The following is a 20,618-nucleotide window of genomic DNA, read 5'->3' as shown; positions in this document are numbered from 1 at the left end:
TATACTTCTATATACTAGCAATGAACTTACAAACACCAAAATTAAAAAATACAATACCATTTAAAATTACTCAAGATTTCTGGAAGTGATTTCCACATAAGAACATGACTTTCACTAACGACCTTCTTCATCCCTCTCCGGAAGAAGAGGAGACACCAGAAGAAGCGCCTGGTGCACAGCCCCAGTTCCCACCTCATGGATGTGAAATGCCCAGGGTGCCATAAAATCACCACTGTCTTTAGCCAGCACAAAGGGTAGTTTTTTGTGTTGTGGCTCCACTGACTTCTGTCAACCTGCAGGTGGAAAAGCAAGACTGATAGCAGGATGCTCCTGCAGAAAGAAGCAGCACTGCCCTGGCTGGTGTGGCTCAGTGGATTGAGCCTGAGAACCAAAGTGTCACTGGTTCAATTCCCAGTCAGGGCATATGCCTGGGTTGCAGGCCAAGTCCCCAGTTAGGAGCGTGTGAGAGGCAACTGATCGATGCACATCAATGTTCTTCTTCCTTTCTTTGAAAAGACAGATTGCAGGCTATTTGCCAATCACAGGACTAACAAAAAAACTAGCACCTAGACACAATACAGTTGGTTCTCCATATCCATGGGCTCTGCATCTGAAGATTCAACCAACCACAATAAAATATGTTCCCCCAAAACTTTACATTGTAGTTAAGTTTACAATGGTTGCATCTGTACTGAACATGGGCAGACTTCTTTTGTCTTATTCCTCAAACAATATAGTGTAACAACCATTTACAGAGCATTTACATTGTATTAGGTATTCTCAGATGGTTTAAAGCATATGGGAAGATGTGTGAGGTTATATGAAGTACCATTTTATATAAGGGACTTGGGCATCAGTGGATTTCGATGTCTGTGGAAGGTCCTGGAACAAATCCTCCATGGTTACCAAGGGATAACTGTATGAAGAACTTTCAAAATTCAACAGTAAAAGACAAGTAATCCATTTAAAAATGGGTAAAAAGATTAAAGTGAGATTTTACTAAAGAGGATATATAGATGTATACAATAAGAGTATGGATATGAAAAGATGTACATCATTAGCCATTAGAGAAATGCAAATTAAGCTAAAATAGGATGTCACTATCAGAATGGCTAAAGTTAAAAATAGGGACAACACCGAATGCTGGTGCAGATGCGGAGAAATGGGGTGACTCAGACGCTGCTGGCGGGAACGTGATGTGGTGCAGCCCCTCGGGAAGCTTCTTTAAAACTGACCGCGCCACCACCACACAACTCAGCAGTTACATTCCTGAGCACTTATCCCAGAGAATCAAAGATTTGTGATCACACAAGAATGTACACATGAATGTTCATAGCAGTTTCATTCCTAACAGCCAGACACTGCAAACAAACGGTCACATGTATATCATGAAATCCCGTTTGGCAATAAAAACAGACAAACTGGAGAAACAAGCAACCACCTGGCTGATTCTCCGGGGAATTAGGCTGGGTGGAAAAGGCCAACCCCAGAAGATTATATACCATATGATTCTATGTATATAACACTTTGAAGTGACACTATCATAAAAATAAAAAAGGATTAATGTTTGTTAGGGGTTACAGGAGGGGTGGGAAATGGGGGTACGTGGGTGTGGCTGAAAAAGGGTGAAGTGTGAAAATCGAGGTGATGTTCTGTCTCCACCACATCGGTGTTGAGAAGGACAGGTTCGGACAGTCTATAAGATGGAACAGGGTAAAGTGTACCTGAGATCTCTGTATTATTCTTTTTTAATACATTTTATTGATTATGCCATTACAGTTGTCGCATACCCTCCTTCATTCCCCTCCACCCTGCACACCCCTCCCCCACCATTCCTCCCCTTTAGTTTTGACCACATGTCTCAAGTTATTTAGATTCTGTATTTCCCATAGTATTCTTGCCCTCCCCCTGTCTATTTTCTCCCTACTGTCTATGCTACTTATTCTCTGTACCTTCTCCCCCCTTTTCCTCCTCCCACTCCCCTGTTGCTAACCCTCCTTGTGATCTCCATTTCTATGGTTCCACTCCTGATCTAGCTGTCCTCTTAGTTTGCTTTTGTTTTAGGTGTGGTTGTTAGTAACTGTGAGTTTGCTGTGCTTTCACTGTTCCTATTTTTATCTTCTTTTTCTTAGATAAGTCCCTTTAACATTTCATGTAATAAGGGCTTGGAGATAATGAACTCCTTGAGTTTGATCTTATCTGAGAAGCACTTTATCTGCCCTTCCATTCTAAATCAAAGCTTTGCTGGATAGAGCAAATCTTGGATGTAGGTCTTTGGATTTCATGACTTGGAATACTTCTTTCCAGCCCCTTCCTGGAAGGTCTCTTTTGAGAAATCTGCTGACAGTCTGATGGACACTCCTTTGTAGGTGACTGTCCCCTTATCTCTTGCTGCTTCTAGAATTCTCTCCTTCATTTGAATCTTGGCTAATGTAATTATGATGTGCCTTGATGTGTTCCTTCTTGGGTCCAACTTCTTTGGCACTCTCTGAGCTTCCTGGATTTCCTGGAAGTCTATTTCCTTTGCTAGACTAGGGAAGTTCTCCTTTATTATTTGCTAAAATAAGTTTTCCACTCATGGTTGTTCCTCTTCCCCTTCTGGTACCCCTATAATTCAGATGTTGGAACGTTTCAAGATGTCCTGGAGGTTCCTAAGCCTCTCCTCATTTTTTTGAATTCTTGTTTCTTCCTTCTTTTCTGTTTGGTCATTTTTTTCTTCCTTCTGGTTCACTCCATTGATCTGAGTCCTGGTTTCCTTTCATCACTATTGGTTTCCTGTACATTTCCCTTCATTTCAATTAGTTTAGCCTTTATATGTTCCTCTAATTTGTGGCTAAAATCAACCAATTCTGTGAGCCTCTTGATCATTCAGTGTTTTGAATTGTGCATCTGAAAGCTTGGCTATTTCTTCATCACTCAGAATTATAGGCTCTGGGGCTTTGAGCTGTTCTTCAGTCATAATGTTTGGTCTGTTCACACCTGTTACGTATGAGGGGCGACCCAGTTGCTGGGTTGTGACAAGGTACATGGGGGCGGGGTCAGAGAGGGGAAAAAAATGGCGCTTTGCTCCGCTCTGCTCTCTCTCAGATTTCTGTCCCCTCTGCAGCTTCCCACAAGCAAATCGGGCCCCTCTGGTGCTGGTTCCCAGGTGTGTGGGCTTGTGCACTCTCCAGGACCCTGTGGGTCTCTCCAATGAACTCTCTGTGAGCCTGGGAGCCTCTCCTTTTCCCTCGACTCCAAGAAAGTCTTTCCAGTTGGTGCTTTCAGGCTCTAATTCCCATCGCTGGCGCCCTAGTCTGAGCAGTCTCTCTCACTGTTCACTCCTTCACTTGGTTTATCTGCACATGGATGTGTGGCCGAAGTCAGCCAGCTGCCCTGCGCCCTCACTGGGTCTGCCCGTCGCCACCCTATGCCTGGGATCCACCAACTGCCTCCACCTCCACTCCCGGGTCAGACAGAATGATCTTTCCAGCCTGACCCCACTCCACCACTGACTCCGCCCCTCTTACCAGTCTGGATGAATGGTTCGTTGTTGTCAGACTTCCGTACAGTTCAATTTTCACTGTTTTGGCTGCGTTTTTCTTTCTAAACTTCGCTGTCTTTAAATTTAGTTGTGGGAGGGGGCACAGTGTTTCCACCTATGCCTCCATCTTGGCTGGAAGTCCTGTATTATTCTTATCAGTGCATGTGAATCTATAATTATGTCAAAATACAGGCAGATCTTGCTTTATTTCGATTCTGATACCGTGTTTTTATCAACATGGAGGCAAAACCCTCTCCCAGCAAAAAAGATTACACTCACTGAAGGCTCAGTCATGGTGAGCATTCTTTAGTGATAGACTATTTTTCAATTAAAGCACATGTATTGCTTTTAGACACAATGCTACTGTACACTTCACAGACCAGTACAGTGGAAACATTTTTTTTACGTGCTCTGGGAAACCCAAACATTCACGTGACTTGCTTTGTTGAGATACTTTATTGTGGTCCGGGACCAAACCTGCAATATCACCAAAGGATGCCTGTGAAAGCTTTATTTTTAAAAGTATATTAAAAATATTTTCAACAAAACTAGGTGACAGGGTACTTCCATAAACCTTAAAATACAAGTTGGTGGGGATAAACCACTAAGAGTCACACGATCTGCCTGGAATCAGTGACTGTTCTGCCGGTGCAAGGGAGCAACCAGGCACTCCACGCATCTGAGGATGTGGTAGGTGCCAGCCAGCGGACAGGCACTCCTCCAAAACCACAGCAAAGCAATGCAAGGAGAGCGGATGAAACTGAGGGGTTGGGGGGCGGTCTGCCCACTCCAAAAGCAGGTGCATACAGTGGCCCTGAGGAGGTCAGAAGGGCATGGTGCAGTCTCAGCCATGCAAAGTACCTAAACTGCCCCTCCAGGCACCTGCCAGGGCAGAGCCCTACCCTAAGGAGAAATTAGAGGTGGTAGAATCAAGAATGAGCCAGACAGGGACATGGAGAGAAGGAAGTTCAGAGTGAGAGGTGGAAACCTGAACTCTCAAAAAGCAAGTGTTCATATTGTCAAGCGCTACAAGAAAAAACAGAAGAGAAGGCCCTAAAGTCGAGGACAGGCTCCTGGGCTGTGCCTCCTCCCAAAGCCCAGGACAATGAAGGCCGTACAGACAGAGCAACCAAAAAGGGCGGAAGCTACATCTCCTATGAAGTTCATGTGAGTAAGAAGAAATGTGGGAAGCATAACAAAATCTTTACAATGGAGGCGCACCAGAAAAATATGCTACCAAAAATACTAAATTATAATCTATTTCAAAACAATCTCAAAGTCATTAAGAAAGTATTAGAAGACATAAAATAATGACATAGAGACAATCATACTACAATATAAAAATGAATCACAGTAACACAAATATAGCCTAAATTTACAAGATATAATGTCAATTTATCAAATAAAAATAATAATTTATAAAAAATTAGAAAATCTCAGAAGTATGATAGCAATGCTCAGGAAATAATTAGAAAAATGTTTAAATCCATTTCAGAAATGAAGAGTAAACTAGAAGGAACAGAACAAATAAATATAATGAGGAAGACCTCAGTTGAAGGAGAGAAGGTGAAAAGGAGGAAAATTTTTAATGAAAAAGAAATGAGACTTAAAGCATTCAAGAAAAAAAGACAAATATTGAAGATATGCAAAAAACCCCTCGTAACATGTAAATGATGAGTCCCTGAATAGGAAAACCCAAAGGAAGTACTGAGAGAACGTAACTCTATAAAACATTCCTAAAATTTTTTAAATGAACAGCATAGCAGATACATATATTCTAATAAAATTTCTGGACACCATAGAAAAAAAAGGAAATATCACCAGGGCATCCCACCAAAAAGAATGACTTAATAATTCAATTATCATCAGACTTTTCAAGAGCAATATTACATAAAAATACAGAAACATTATTTAGATGCTGCAATAAAGCATATGAATGAAGAACACCAACCTGCAATCTCCAGGGAACTGAGGGACCTCAGCAATGAGCATCAGTGATTCCTAACGCCACAAAAAGACAGACAAGCGGACATTGTGTTCCTAGTGGGGAAAACCCACACCACCACCTATACACTTTCTAAAGGAGCCAAAGCTAAGCCTGATCCAGCCTCTGCATCCAGACGTTGGCTCCCAGAGGGAGCGGGGGATGCTTTAAACTGTCCCTGGTATCTGCCCTCAGCAAAATCCAGACTGCAGAAAGTTCTGCAGGTCAAATGGCTCAGGCTGTCCAACATACTAATCATTAGGAAAAGAAAGGCACAGAGGAGAAACCTTCAAAGTATAAGAGACATAGAAGACAGCTAAAGGAATATCCAAAACTGGTTCCCGGCAAGGTCAGGATACGACGACCGTCCACAGGAGGAAGGGCCTTTGACTGGCTTGCAGCACACCGGCTGCGGTGGCTGGGAAAGTTCCGTTACCTGACCTGAGTGGGCATTATATGGGTTTTGTCTTAAATGATTAAGTAAATTGTACATTTGTGTTGTTATCTGTATCTCAATTTTATTTTACATTTTAAAATTTTTTAAGAGGGAAAAGAAAAGTGAAAATCTGAGCATTTGTCTTCTGTACACAGTGGAGACTGCAGTTGGAAATTGCCTCTCACGGGGTCAGGGCTGGACCACAGGAAAGTAGACAGTTTGGGACTGGAAGGAGTCAGATCTTAGTGGAATTTCTGGACACTGTCTTGGAAACAGGGACTCATGACATACACTAGTAGGAAGAAGAAGGGCAGAAGGGTGACAGATGCGTGATCTCAGAACCCAAAAATCTAGAATCAGTGCAGGACTCCTCCAAGGCCTCACAGAAAAGGGTCATTCCAGAACACTGACCTCATGAATGCCCTTTACTTTGGCCCATGCCACTCAGTGCTACTTCAGGCTCCAGGGGCGGAGCTTCAGTTAGGACCTGGGTATTTCCATGGTGGAAGAACAGTTCCTGAGACCTGCAGGGACAGTGATAAAAGTCTCATGAGTGACCTCCACCCTCACATTCCAGGGACTCAGCAGGTGGTGCCTCCCAGCCAGAGCCACCTTACATCTCTTGCCCATGATGTCCCATTCTGGCCAAAGGACTAAGAGGATGATCTGAAAGACAAGAAAGAAATTACACAGACAGCTGAGCATCCATATTATCTTGGAATGAAAGAGAGGGAAGAAAGAAGATGTCCCGATGAAGACTAGATGTTGTGATTAATTGAAAGGCAGCAGATGACCTGCATCACCACTCTGCCCACCCCTGTTGTTTTTGGCTTCAGAAAAGACTGTCCTGTGGATCCCTGACAAGTACAGTCAGCCTCCCCTGCCTCACACCTTTGATGTTAGGAAAAGTGGGAAGTGAGGAAACCACAGGACCGGTGGCAGGGTCCTCCCAAGAGACTCATTACCTTTCCGAGCCCTGAGGTGGATGGTGAACCCACCTGAAGGAAGATCAGCCCAAACAAGAAGGCTGCCACTCGACTTAGCATCTTTCTCCAAGAATATTCAGATTGGGCTCCTATGGGAAACAGGCCTTTAAGTTCATAAAAAGCTCCCACTGTTTGGTGTACCTTCCTGAAATCCCAGAACCTGTGCCATACAGCAATATAATGCTAACTGAAGAAAATAAATTTAGAAATGGTTCTTTGGAAACAAGGTTTGTACCCATGGAGTTTCTGTTACAGATTCTTATAGCTCATAAGAATGCTCTCTAAATACCAAGACCAAAGTACTAGAGGTTACTAGCTTCCAGTGCTGGAAGTAAGTGACAAGGTGATTAGACCTCCTTATTTCTTGGAAGATTAAGGGTAGATATCTGCCATGTTTTCTCCCACTTTGCCTCAAGGACCCCCTAACTCCCTCAGATCAGGGGAAAAGAATCAGTGCCGTGACCGAGGCGAGTGTGGAGTTAACACAGGCCCCTCATCAGTCAGTACGACTCTGAGTTGGGCCCAGATTCTCACTCCACTCCTCAGAAAGAGGGCTCAGCAGGCTGACATGATCAACAAAGCAGGTGTAGACATCTCCCAGTTCTGGAGTCATTTCCGGCATCACCGTTGTCTGAGAGGTCCAGTCTTCATTCCTGATAAGGCCAGTGGACATGACCCTGTCTCTCCTCCTTCCCATTCCAGGACCACCTGATTCTGATGTCCCCTGGGTAGAAGCCTGTCACAAAGCACAGCAGCACACTCGGAAACTGGAAATCTGAAAAAAATCTCAAAACCAGGTAAGTTACCCCCCACCCCCACCCCAAGGAGGATGTCAACATTAGCAGACACTCCCACAATTACCCCCTGTGTTTGACAGCACACTGGTCCTTAAAGTCCCTGAGAACCCCAGGGCCTGAGACCAAAATCAAGTGAACTGATCTGTGAGGATAATGAATGAGTCACAGTTGGGAACAGAATTCATTCACAGACTCCTTGGCTCCCAATCACTTATCCTGAAGCAGGAAATTTCCTGACAAGGAAGAAGAATAATGGCCCGAGATCCCTGATCCCACCAGACCTCGCCCTCTACCTCGCCTTCTCTCCCCTCAGGGCAGGGTGCCCCCAGGTTGTAGCTGCGTCTGCAGAGCACATCCCCTACTACAGAAGCTCTACTTCTCTCCAATATATCAGGCCCACTGTTCCACAGCTCTGCACCAGGTGGTGTGTTAGCTTTAATACCTCATTTCTAATCTGTTTATGTTCTGCAAAGCAACTTAATTTTTCAAAGCTATTTAATCAGTCCTCATGGACTGTTTAAGAAAAAGTGTGGCTCATTTGTAGAGCCGTGCTATGATCTGAATGTTATATTTCCCCCAAATTCACATATTGAAATTCTAAACCCCAAAGGTGATAGTAGCATTAGGTGGGACCTTTGGGGGTGCTTTAGTCCATGGGGGTAGAGCCCTGATGAATGGGACTAGTGCCGTTATAGAAATGGCTCCAGAGAAATCCCTCACCACTTCCATGATGTGGGACAGAGTGAGAAGGCGCCAGCTGTGACCCGGGAAGAGAACCTCCACCAGAACACAGCCATGCTGGCACCTGATCTGGGACTTCCCAGCCTACGGAACTCTGAGAAATAAATTTCTACTGTTTATAAGTCATCCAGTCTGTGGCATTTTGTTATAGCAGCTTAAACAGACTAAGACAGTGAGTGATATTTGTCTAGATTTAAAGAACTGGAAAAGTTTTAAGAGATATATTGATAAATGGCTCTGAGGTAGTCTCAGTTGGTATGAGTTCTAGTTCTAAATCCAGTTGTTTAACACAGAAACAGACGCGGACCCTCCCTGACCTGTTCCCCACTGACAGGGGTGGGTTTGGGTTCATGTACAGCAACACTGAGGGACAACTCGAAAACATAGTATTGAGTGAGAAAAAGAAAACGTGATTCAATGCACAATGACATCTGTTAAAATTTTTAAATGCACCCAGAATAAACAATGCTACATTTGTAAAGGCCACCCTCATACTTGAAGACATACCAGACCTATTAAAATGGATATCTGAAAACAAGCCTCTCTTTCCAGACAATGTTCTTCATAACAAGCTATACAGAAATACCTGGCATTTCAAACTATGTCCATATATGTTTAAAAAGTAAAATGAGCCCTGACTGGTGTAGCTCAGTGGATTGAGCCCGGGCCTGCAAACCACACGATCGCGGTTCGATTCCCAGTCAGGGCACATGCCTGGGTTGCAGGCCAGTTCCCAGCAGGGGACTCATGAGAGGCAACCATACATTGATATTTCTCTCCCTCTCTCTTTCCCTTCCTCTCTAAAGATAAATAAATAAAAAATATTTTTTAAAAAAGTAAAATGATTCTAAAATATTAAAATACTTAGAGAAATAAAAATACCTTTATTTCTATTTTCTGAGATGAAAATTCTTACACACTCTATTTTTCATATGCTTCAGAATAAAGTAATTATTATACTTCTGAGATTTATAGAAAGTCGCACACAGTTAATATTAAATTTATCAGAATAAATATCTTAGATCAGAATTTGTTTAATAGATATTTAGTAACTACATTAAGCTAAAATGTTAACAATATTCTGCTAAATTACCACTGCAATTGTCCAACTTAAGAGGGCTTAGGAGACAGTCAGCAGAGGAAATAGAGCTCCGCCTTCTCACACAGCAGCAAATGCGAAACACACCAGAAGATTCTGGGTGCTCGTTATTCTGTTAAGTCAAAACAGTTCTGATGTCACTTGAAAAACAGAATATACTAAGAAGTGGACAAAGTGAATCAGTCCACTGGACAGTGAGCTACATGAGCAAATAAGGAAATCCTGAGAGCAAAAGAAACTTTCCAATAATAGAAATAAACTCTGATAGATGATTTGAGATACAGAATATTTAGAAATAAGTCAGAATTCTGTGTGTGAATTATTACTAAAATATAAACAATTATGAGTCGTGGAGATGGGCGGAGATATGAGGAGACACGCTATGGCAGGGAGAGGCAGCCGCGGAGGTGGAATGGGTGGTTCCTTGCCCATATGTGGTGGATAAAAATCGGCAGGGATAGCTAAGGAAGAAGCAATTCCAGCCTCAGGCCAGACCACAGAGCCCAGAGTTCCAGCACCAGGAAGATAAATCTCTATAACTTCTGCCTGTAAAAACCAGTGGGTCTTGGGGTGGCAGAAGAAACTGCCAGATTTTCAGGAAACTCTGCTTAAAAGACCTGCACAGTCTTACAATGTACACAAACCCACCCACTCTGGGATTGATGGGGAGTGGATGAAGTGACTGGAAATAGGGCAAGTGCCAGGCAAACCCCAGAAGCCAGGCAGCAGTATTGTCCCCTCTCTGAGCCCTTGCCCTGCAGAGAACCACAGAGTGGTTTGCCCCACCCTGGTGATTACCTAAGGCTCTGCCCCACAATGTTACAGATGCCTTTTCTACCGTAGGACATGCTACTAAGACAGGGAATCAACGCACCTCTGCCTAATATGCAGAAACAAACACAGGGAGGCTACAAACTGAGGAGACAAAGAAATATGGCCCAAATGAAAGAACAGAACAAAACTCCAGAAAAAGAACTATATGAAGGGGAGATAAACAATCTATTAGATGCACAGTTCAAAATACTGGTGATCAGGATGCTCAAAGAACTCATTGAGTACAGCAGCAACATAAAGTAAGAAACGAAGGCTACACTAAGTGAAATAAAGAAAAATATACAGGGAACCAACAGTGAAGGGAAGGAAGCTGGGATTCAAATCAACAATTTGGAACATAAGGAAGAAGTAAGCATTTAACCAGAGCAGAAAGAAGAAACAAGAATTTTTTTAAAACGAGGATAGTATACGAAGCCTCTGGGTCATCTCCAAATGTGCCAACATCTGAATCATAGGGATGCCCAAAGGAGAAGAGGAAGAGCAAGAAATTGAAAACTTATCTGAAAAACTAAGGAAAGAAAACTTCTTTTATTCAGTGAAGGAAATAGACGTGTAAGTCCAGGAAGCACAGAGAGTCCCAAACAAGTTGGGCCCATAAAGGTCCACACCAAGACACATCATAATTAAAATGTCGAAGGTTAAAGATAAAGAGAGAATCTTAAAAGCAGCAAGAGAAAAGCAGAGTTCCCTACTAAGGAGTTCCCATAAGGCTGCCAGCTGATTTCTCAAAACAAATTTTGTAGGCCAGAAGGTGCTGGCAAGAAATACTCAAAATGATGAAAATTGAGGACCTACAACCTAGAATACTCTATTTAGCAAAGCTATCATTTAAAATCAAAGGACAGATAAAGTGCTTCCCAAAGAAAGTAAGGCTAAAGGAATTCATCATCACCAAGCCATTATTACATGAAATGTTAAAGGGGCTTAGAAAAAGAAGATCAAAACTATGAACATTAAAATGGCAACACATTCACAACTATGAACAATGGAATCTTAAAAAACAAAAACAAAAAAACTGAGCAAACAACCTGAGAAAAGTAACAGAAACAGATATGGAGATCGTTTGGAAGGTTATCTGCTAGAAGGGGAAGGGGGAGAATGGGGGGAAATGTACAGAGATTAAGAAGTATAATTGACCCTCGCTGGTGCAGCTCAGTGGACTGTGCACAGGCCTGCAAACCAAAGGGTTGCTGGTTTAATTCTCAGTCAGGGCACATGCCTTGGTTGCAGGCCAGGTCCCCAGTACGGGACATGTGAGAGGCAACCACACATTGATGTTTCTCTCCCTCCCTTCCCCTCTCTCTAAAAATAAATAAATAAAGTTATATTTAAAAAAGAAGCATAATTAGTAGCTATGAAATAGACAGGGGGATGTTAAAAATAGTATACGAAATGGAGAAGCCAAAGAATGTATATGCATGACCCATGGACATGAACTAAGGGGAGATTGCTGGAGGGAAGGGGGCTGCTGGGTGAAGGGAGACAAAAGGGGGAAAGCTGGGACAACTGTAACAGCATAGTCAATAAAATATATTTAAAAATTAAAAAAATAAATAAAAAAAATAAAAATTAAACTGTATGAAGCATAGACCAAAATAAGCATTTAAATAGATGAAATAATATCCATTTATGTTGGAAACCCGAAAGGGAATAAATATATGACACAGAGTCCAAGTTCAAAAAACTTTATGTAGATAGTAAATGAAAAGAATGTAGCTCATTTGACAACCAGTAGAAAAGGCAGCTGTAAGAAAAATGTGATCTGAATTATGATGTACATGTATGGAGTTTTCAGTTACATAGTTCAATAACTACTCTTTTTTATTTTTTTAAATATATTTTATTGATTATACCATTACAGTTGTTCTATTCCCCCCCTTCATTCCCCTCCACCCTGCACACCCCCTCCCCCACCATTCTCCCCCTGTAGTTTATGACTACGTGTCTCAATTTCTTTAGGTTCTATTTTTCCCCTACTATTCTTGCCCTCCCCCTATCTATTTTCTACGTATGATCTATGCTACTTATTTTCTGTACCTTCTCCCCACCTTTCCTCCTCCCACTCTCCTGTTGCTAACCCTCCATGTGTTCTTCATTTCTATGGTTCTGCTCCTGATCTAGCTATCCTCTTAGTTTGCTTTTGTTTTAGGTGTGGTTGTTAACAACTGTGAGTTTGCTGTCCTTTCACTGTTCCTATTTTTATCTTCTTTTTCTTAGATAAGTCCTTTTAACATTTCATATAATAAGGGCTTGGTGATGATGAACTCCTTGAATTTGATCTTATCTGAGAAGCACTTTACCTGCCCTTCCATTCTAAATGAAAGCTATGCTGGCTAGAGCAATCTTGGATGTAGGTCTTTGGATTTCATGACTTGGAATACTTCTTTGCAGTCCCTTCTTGCCTGTAAGGTCTCTTTTGAGAAATCTGTTGACAGTCTGATGGACACTCCTTTGTAGGTGACTGTCCCCTTATCTCTTGTTGCTTCTAGAATTCTCTCCTTCATTTGAATCTTGGCTAATGTAATTATGATGTGCCTTGGTATGTTCCTTCTTGGGTCCAACTTCTTTGGCACTCTCTGAGCTTCCTGAATTTTCTGAAAGTCTATTTCCTTTGCCAAACTGGAGAAGTTCTCCTTTATTATTTGTTCAAATCAGTTTTCCACTCATGGCTGTTTCTTTCCCCCTTCTGGTACCCCTATAATTCGGATATTGGAATGTTTAAAGATGTCCTGGAGGTTTCTAAGCCTCTCCTCGTTTTTTTGAATTCTTGTTACTTCACATTTTTCTGTTTGGTCATTTTTTTCTTCCTTCTGGTCCACTCCCTTGATCTGAGTCCCGGTTTCCTTTCCATCACTATTGGTTTCCTTTGCATTTCCCTTCATTTCAATTAGTTTAGCCTTCATATGTTCCTCTAATTTGTGACTATAGTCAAGCAGTTCTGTGAGCATTCTGATCATCAGTGTTTTCAACTGTGCATCTGAGAGGTTCGCTATTTCTTTGTCACTTAGATTTATCGGCTCTGGGGCTTTGAGTGCTTCTTGAGTCATATTTTGGACTGTTTGTGCCTGTTACGTATGAGGAGCGGAGCCCTAGGTGTTCATCAGAGCCGGGCCACTCAGTCACTGGGTTGTGACGCTGTACATCGGGGTGGGGTCCAAGAGGGGCAATAGCGGTCCCCTCTGCCTCCTCCCGCCGCTGGGGCCTGCGCGGTCTGTCTCACTGCTCACTCCTTTGTTGATTTATCTGTGCGTGAATGTGTGACCGCGGTCAGCCTGCTGCCTTGCGCCCTCACTGGGTCTGCCCGATGCTACCCCAGCTGCCTGGGTGCCTGGGGTCGGGGGATTCTTCCTGCCCGACCCTGCTCCGTTGCTGGCTCTGCCCCCCCTACCGGTCCGGTTGAACGGTTTTTATAGTTCAATCTTCTGTTCTTTGGCTGCGTCTTTGTTTACTAAACCTTTGTTGTATTCAAACTTGGTTGTGGGAGAAGGCACAGTGGTTCCACCTATGCCTCCATCTTGGCAGAAGTACTTGCAACCGACCTCAATACCTACACTTGATAAAATGCTCAGAAAAGTAAGAATAGAAGGGAACTTCCTTAACCTGATAAAGAGCATCTACAAAAACCATAGCTAACATTATACTTTGTGGTTAGAAACTGAATGTTTTCCCCCGAAGACTGAAGACAAGGCAAGGGTCTCTCCCCTCTCTCATTCAACATAGTGTTGGGAGTTCCAGCCAGTGCAACAGGCTAAAAAAGGAAATTAAAAAGCATACAGGTTGCAAAGGAAGAAATAAAATGGTTCCTATTTTCAGATGACACTATTGTGTATGCAGAAAGTCCAAGGAATCTACACATAAACCACCAGAACTAAAAGTGAGTTCGGGTACGACTGCGGTCTTTCCCTGTCTCCACACCCCTCCGGCGCCACTCGACCTGGCAGCCATTCTTCATGTTCCTCTGGGTCAGCTGGAATGTCCTTCCCACTAGAAAATTTTCCTGATCCTTTGTGACTCCAGTGTATTTTAGACTTACCTCATCTGCACCCCCTTGTTTATGTTTTCCAGATGATATAGAGGCACCACATCTTATTCATTTTTTTAATATCTCCAGAGCTCCGCACGCTTCCCCACACTGGAGTTTAGTGACGAGCGACTTCACTTCATTGCTCCTGCCTCGTTACCAACTTCCACAATAGAACGGTCTCTCCAGTCCTCGTCTGCTGCCACGTCACAGCCCCAGGCCAACAAAACACAGAGAGTCAATTTCTGAGCCTCTTCCACTAGAAACAAGGCCTCACCTTGCTCCCCAACCTGCCCTCTCCCTGCTCTGGTGCTGATTTTAGTTTTTGTGGTTCTCAAGCTCAGGGCATCTCTGTGTCTCTTACGTTCGGATTTGGGTGGTGAGCAGCAGCGTTGATCACACCAGCCTCACTTGTCTCTGCTGCTCTGAGTTTTGTCCTGGATTTGGAGGCACAGCTTTTGATGGGTTGTCAGTGAGGTTTCCAGGCTCCCTCCAGCTCTCTATTTTTCATGTTGACTGATTGAACCTAGGTGATTGCTAAGAGACTAAGTAAGATTCTATGGAATGTCCCTGGAGGCAAAGACTGTCCCCGGAATTTGACCAGATGCCGTGTTTCTGCCCCCTTGCTCCGTGGGGAAGATTTCTTTCTTTTTTTCCACCGAGGAGGTACGATGGCCTGTGAAAGTGCCCAGCGTTTTGCCACCTTGAAATTTTTTTTTAGGATATTGATTTTAACACGTTTATTAAGAAACAAGACTCAGAGGGAGCCTTTGACCCACCCCCCTTTCCTGCCCAAGAGATTCAGACAGAAAAACTTGCTTTGGGAAGGGAGCCTTGGCTTGGTCAGCTACGAACCCTCACCTTAGGTTCAGTGAGGAAGACTGCAGACCTGCTAGCTCGATGTCCGGTCCCGCGGTTTCTGAGTCACCTGAGGGATCTGGCTGCCATCTCTGTGCTCTGCTCCTCCTCACCTGCCTGTAGCCTCCTGTTCTCACTTTGGAAATCTGACACCCTGTCCCCATTCCTCCTTTGTCCAAAAATGTCTTATATACCCGGTGTTGCCTCACTGTCTTTGGAATTTTTGTGCTTATGTGAATTTCCCATGTGCATGTATTAAGACTTGATTTTTCTCCTGCTAATCTGTCCCTAGTAATTTGATTACTAGCCCAGCCTAGAACTCAGAAGGTGGGAGGGAAAGTATGTGTGTGTATTTCTCCCCGATGCCTCTTAGGGTTGGGGCGCAGGGTGTGCTGCGGGATGGGGAGGTTGAGGCTCCAGAGGCAGTCACAGGTCCTCTGCGGGTGGGGTGTTAGGGACAGAAAGATCTCATTTAATAAACCAACACCCTTCATAAACCAGCTATAAGCCGAAATAAGATGTGGTCTCGTGCCAAAGAGAGGGACACCCTCGTGATGTCAGATTAACTATCGAAAAGTATTCTAGCTGGGTAAAGTTCAGATAGAATCTTACACTTGAGCCGGTTTTCTCATGCAAAGAACAGACGAGGTTTCCAGGATGCGATGTGTCACTTCGACCGTCAGATGTCGACAGAGACCGGAATTTAAGTTGAGTTTTTGACTTCCTCCGTGCAGGGAATCCCTGTGGAAACCCTCAGTTTATAAGGGGCTTTCCCCATTAGCCTTCCTGTCTCCTTCCTTTCTCACACTGCCTTCCTCTGCAAGGCTCTGAAGGGAGCGGTGGGGGTGTGGAAATTCAGGGAAGGGAGAAGGGATGGCGGGAAGCTGCCCAGCTGGAGGGAAGCCTCCTGCGGGCACTGCTGGGCCTTTCCCTAAACAGCTCCCGCCCCACCCTGCTGCTGGTTTTTAAATTTTTGTTTAAGAAATCATTATAACTTTTTTCAACTACAGTTTACACTCAACATTATTTCGTGTTAGTTTCAGGGGTACAGCACAGTGGTTTTACAATAACACACATTACAAAGTGGTTCCCCTTATACCCAGCTGACATCATACACAGTCGTTACAGCATCATTGACTGCACTTCCTATGCTGTGCTTTACATCCCCGTGACTATTTTGTGACAACCGATCTGTACTTCTCACCCCCCTCACCTGTTTCACCCAGCCCCAACCCCCTCCCCTCTGGCAGCCGTCAGTCTGTTCTGTGTCTGTAAGTCTGTTTTGTTTGTTCCTTTATTATGTTCTTTAGATTCCATATAAGTGAAATCACGGTATTTATCTTTCTCTGTCAGACTTAGTTCACTCAGTATAATTCACTCTAGGTCCATCCATCTTTGGTTGCTGTTCTTAATTACTTCGTTTGACTTTTATCACCAAAGTCTCCAGTGATAGAAACTTGGGTCAAAGGCAAATTTAATTTAATAATCTACGAAAGGGTCTTGTGCATACAAAACAAAATCTGGTTAATTAAAACTTAAGAGTTACAAGAAGTAAGTCCATTTGGCAAATTGGCTCTTCTGTGACCTCAGGGCACCGGCCAGCTCCCCAGTCCCCGTGAGATGACCGTGGGCACCAGTCGCATGTGGAAAGCCTAGAAGGGACAAGGGAGAGCACCGAGGTCAGTCCATGCGTGCTGTGGAGTGTAAAGCGGTCCCCGAACCCAGCTCTGAAGGGCACGAATGTTGCCTATTTTTTCACTGATGTGTTCCCAGGGCCTAGAACAGTGCTGCTCAATACATACATATTTGTTTAATGAAAGAACGAAGTAGAAAAACCTAGGCCGTGCTGTTCTATACCGTTTATCCAGGGTCACACAGCCAGTCAGTGGCCAGGACGGTTCTAGGACTCCGGTGTTTTAGCTTTCAGTTTGTGTTCCTTTTGCTAATTTGTATAATATCAACAATGTTTCTATTTTGAGTCTTTTAGTCTTTATTGTAGGAAAGCCTTCATGCCCTCTTAAAGCAGTTTAGTTGCTGGAGAACTGGGAAGATTTTCTTTTTGTTAGCGGTATCTAAATGATATATTATTTTTTAAGGTTTTGCTACAATATTTCTTCCCCTGATGAACAGTTTGTTAGCACTTACTGCTCGTCTGAATGTGAATGTACAGGCACACACGGATATGAATTCATACATATGCACATAGACAGACACACACATGGTCACTATCTGGTGTTTCTCAGGGGATGTATTAAAATTCCTGCCCTTACTGGCCCTAGAATAGAATATTCTGTAAGTTTCTTCATGCAGATTACAACTTGGGCACAAACCAGTTTCGGCAATTCTGCAGTTCTGACTTTGCAGATATAGTTTTTATTTAGGGGCTCGTATTTGAAGCCAACACTCACTCGCTGTTTGTCCCTCAACCTCGGGCCTGTGCACAGAGCAGCCACGCAGGTCTCCCACCCCAACTGACCACTGTGCTACGAGGGCAGAGGCCCCATCCTCGGGGCTCAGTGGACAGACGGCTTGATGTGGAGTGAGCTGGTCCAGGGAGCCTCTCCTGCCAGCCCACGGCCTGAACTGAGGCCAGCCTTCAACTTCCCATGAACCAGAGGGGTGCCCCTCTCCCCAGCCTGAGATCACAACTCCTCAGACTAAAGGTCCCCGGATTTCTGTGGGTGTTCCCAGAAAACTTTCAAATGTCTGTGCCCGAATCCTCTCTTCTTGGCACCAGAGTAAGCTGGACATCTGCACTGACAGGGCCATCTTCTCATGTGTGGCCTGTAAAGGGGGAGCAATGAGGACGTGAGGTCCCAGCCCTGGAGTGCGGACTCTCCATGCGGGTGCCTTTCCTTCTGCGGTTGACCTCTGGCCTTCAAAAGACGTTTTCCATTTCTCCAGTGAGTCTGCAACTTACGCGGTGAGGTGTTTTAGACTTTTCCCACACCCTCACCCTTTGTTCCACACTCACTGCTCTGCAGAAAGACTGCCCTGGGGGAGCGCCGCGCCCGTGCTGGGCCTGCAGTGTGGGCTGTGGCTGTTGGAGCTCAACAAGCCTCTCGCGCTGCTTCTGTGCAGAGGCGGCAGAGAAACAGACGGGCGGCACACACAAGCCCTCCTCCCCTGTCCCTCCCTGAGTCTGCCTGTTATCTATCATCTATCTACCTATCTATCTATCATCCATCTGTCCATCATCATCATCTTATACTGTATCCCATGGTGTCGCAGTCCTAAGTCAAGGAAGAAAATGAACAGATTTTAATTATTTTCTCTTCCAGAGAATAACATTTTATTTCTTTTTATTTTCCTACTGTCAAACTCTACATATAAGAATCAGAGGAATTAAATAAATGTCCCAGAAAGAAGTACTCCAAATCTCATTCTTCTCTTGGTTCCTGAGACTTCCAAACATATTTTCAGTGCATCACAAAGTTCAGTGATATTTGGTGATGACCTCATGCTGGGCACCAAGTACAATGTCCATGAACGAGTTTTTGCACTGAGAGCTTTCATCAAAAGTGTTTACCCAGAGACAAGTGACAACTTACATTATTGGGTTGATTGGCTCTTCCTCTAAGAACCGTCCAATCCCAAAATTCATAGAAGGATTTCTCATTTTCATTTTCTGCAAAGTGAAACATCAGGTGGATTGGTGGCAGCTGAGCTGTCTGTCAATGTTTCTGTGAAATTGTTTCTGTTTCAACTGTGGAAAGATGACCGTGACGACCCCCTGGAGCCCTAGGACGCTAGCTGGAATTTGATGGTTACTGTCACAGTGCTGAGGACTCCCGTGGTTCACCACAGCGGTGCTCCCTGGAGACCTCAGATCTGGGAATTCATTTCTTGGGGGCTCTGGGGCTTAGGGTCAGGTGTGTTGCATTCTGACCAAATGTCAGGTAGAATTTGGAAGGCCTCCTATTTACAGCCCAGATTTCTCCTCCTTAGGAAAAAGAATTTTGTTAGATTCCCTTTTTTTTTCAACCTCTGCAGTTGAAGGGAGGGTAGTTTCTCTCAGGGAAAAGATTTTGGCATCTCAGAATTGGAAGAAAAAGAGAAAGTACCTTTTTATATCAAGTGCAAGACAAAGTTACCATACAATTATTGACTATATTCCCCTTCACGTTTTTCTTTTTCATCTATCCTTTCCCCCTCTCCCCTTTGGCAACCAGCAGTTTGCTCTTTGTTTCTATGAGTTATTTTTGTTTGGTTTTGTTTGCTCATTTGTTTTGATTTTTTAAAAAAATTCAATGTGTAAGTGAAATCATGTGTTTTTTGTCTTTCTCTGTCTGACTTATTTCACTGAGCATAGTACCCTCTATGCCCATCCGTGTGGCCGCAAAGGGCAATAATTCACTTTGCACCGTGGCAGATGGCTCCTAGACTTAGTGTGATGTTCCAACTGTAAGATATATAAACGTCAAATCACTATGTTGTACACCTGAAACTATCAGAATATTGTATTCAAACCATACTTTAGTAAATAAATAAGTAAAGGGGAAAAGTGGATGAGACCGCTTGAGATGCACTAAGAAACCCCAGAGTAAGTTAAAAGGATTTGCCACTGAGGGACTTTCTGGACAAGCGGTGATCACGTACTGTGGGACTCAGGGCTGCAGAAACTCAAGCAGCCAGTCTCTGCAGCTCACGGCTGAGCACGGCGCCCTCCCGAGTGCAAGCAGCAGGTTCACGGAGGGAATGTAGTGGCCTCTGAGATGAGAACCCTCATGGCCTGAGGACACGCAGTGACTGTCACTAAGTTTGAGTTGATGTACAATCTTGAGTCAGTATTAATGGTGAATAGAGCTATGAGAATGGTGAAAAACAAGAAAAATTAACATTTATTTGGTATTCACTGATTCCCCAGTCCTGTGGTGATATTACAGAAACCTAACACACACACTCACACTGATGACTCTAGGGTATTATTATTCCACTTTCTAAAATTAATTACTCTGAAATATAACATAATGCAGGTATTATATCAAATGTATATAAAAATTTAACTAAAGTTATGAAGAAGTATCCAAATAATTAATAATCAGGTCAAAATGACTGAATATCACTAGTACCCCACGAGAGTCCCACGTGCCTCTTCCCAGTCACACCCACTTTTACTTCCCAGAAGTCAGCACTATTGTGACCCTTGTAGTCTTAACTTCATTACTCTTTGTTATGTGTTTCACATACATGAATGTATCCTTAAACAATATAGATTCATATTTACCTTCAAATGTTCCATAAATGTTGTATTTTGTCTTGCTTCTTTTGTCCTGTCCTATGTCTGAGGAGACCTGTCCAGACCTCTCATGGACCAGCCGTCCATCCATTTTCATTGT

The 20,618-nt window shown here is 43.6% G+C and overlaps 1 protein-coding gene and 1 pseudogene across 1 annotated transcript; one reads left to right on the top strand and one right to left on the bottom strand.

Annotated features, from left to right (window-relative positions):
* The first annotated feature begins 104 nt into the window (after nt 1–104).
* Nucleotides 105–6,575, top strand: LOC118991541 (40S ribosomal protein S27-like; annotated as a pseudogene).
* Nucleotides 6,108–20,615, bottom strand: LOC118991540 (HLA class II histocompatibility antigen, DO beta chain-like). The gene is given in 6 exon segments (XM_037052857.1): nt 6,108–6,935; nt 6,938–7,018; nt 7,464–7,603; nt 7,605–7,704; nt 7,965–8,159; nt 20,507–20,615. Coding segments are annotated over 6 exon segments (732 nt in total). The 3' UTR covers nt 6,108–6,828.
* Between the last annotated feature and the right edge of the window lie 3 nt (nt 20,616–20,618).

Source organism: Sturnira hondurensis, unplaced genomic scaffold, assembly GCF_014824575.4.
Source record: "Sturnira hondurensis isolate 20B ecotype Veracruz unplaced genomic scaffold, ASM1482457v3 Scaffold0007578, whole genome shotgun sequence".
Classification (NCBI taxonomy): Eukaryota; Metazoa; Chordata; class Mammalia; order Chiroptera; family Phyllostomidae; genus Sturnira; species Sturnira hondurensis.
The sequence above is the reverse complement of the archived record's forward strand: the minus strand, read 5'-3'. Positions and strand labels throughout refer to the sequence as shown.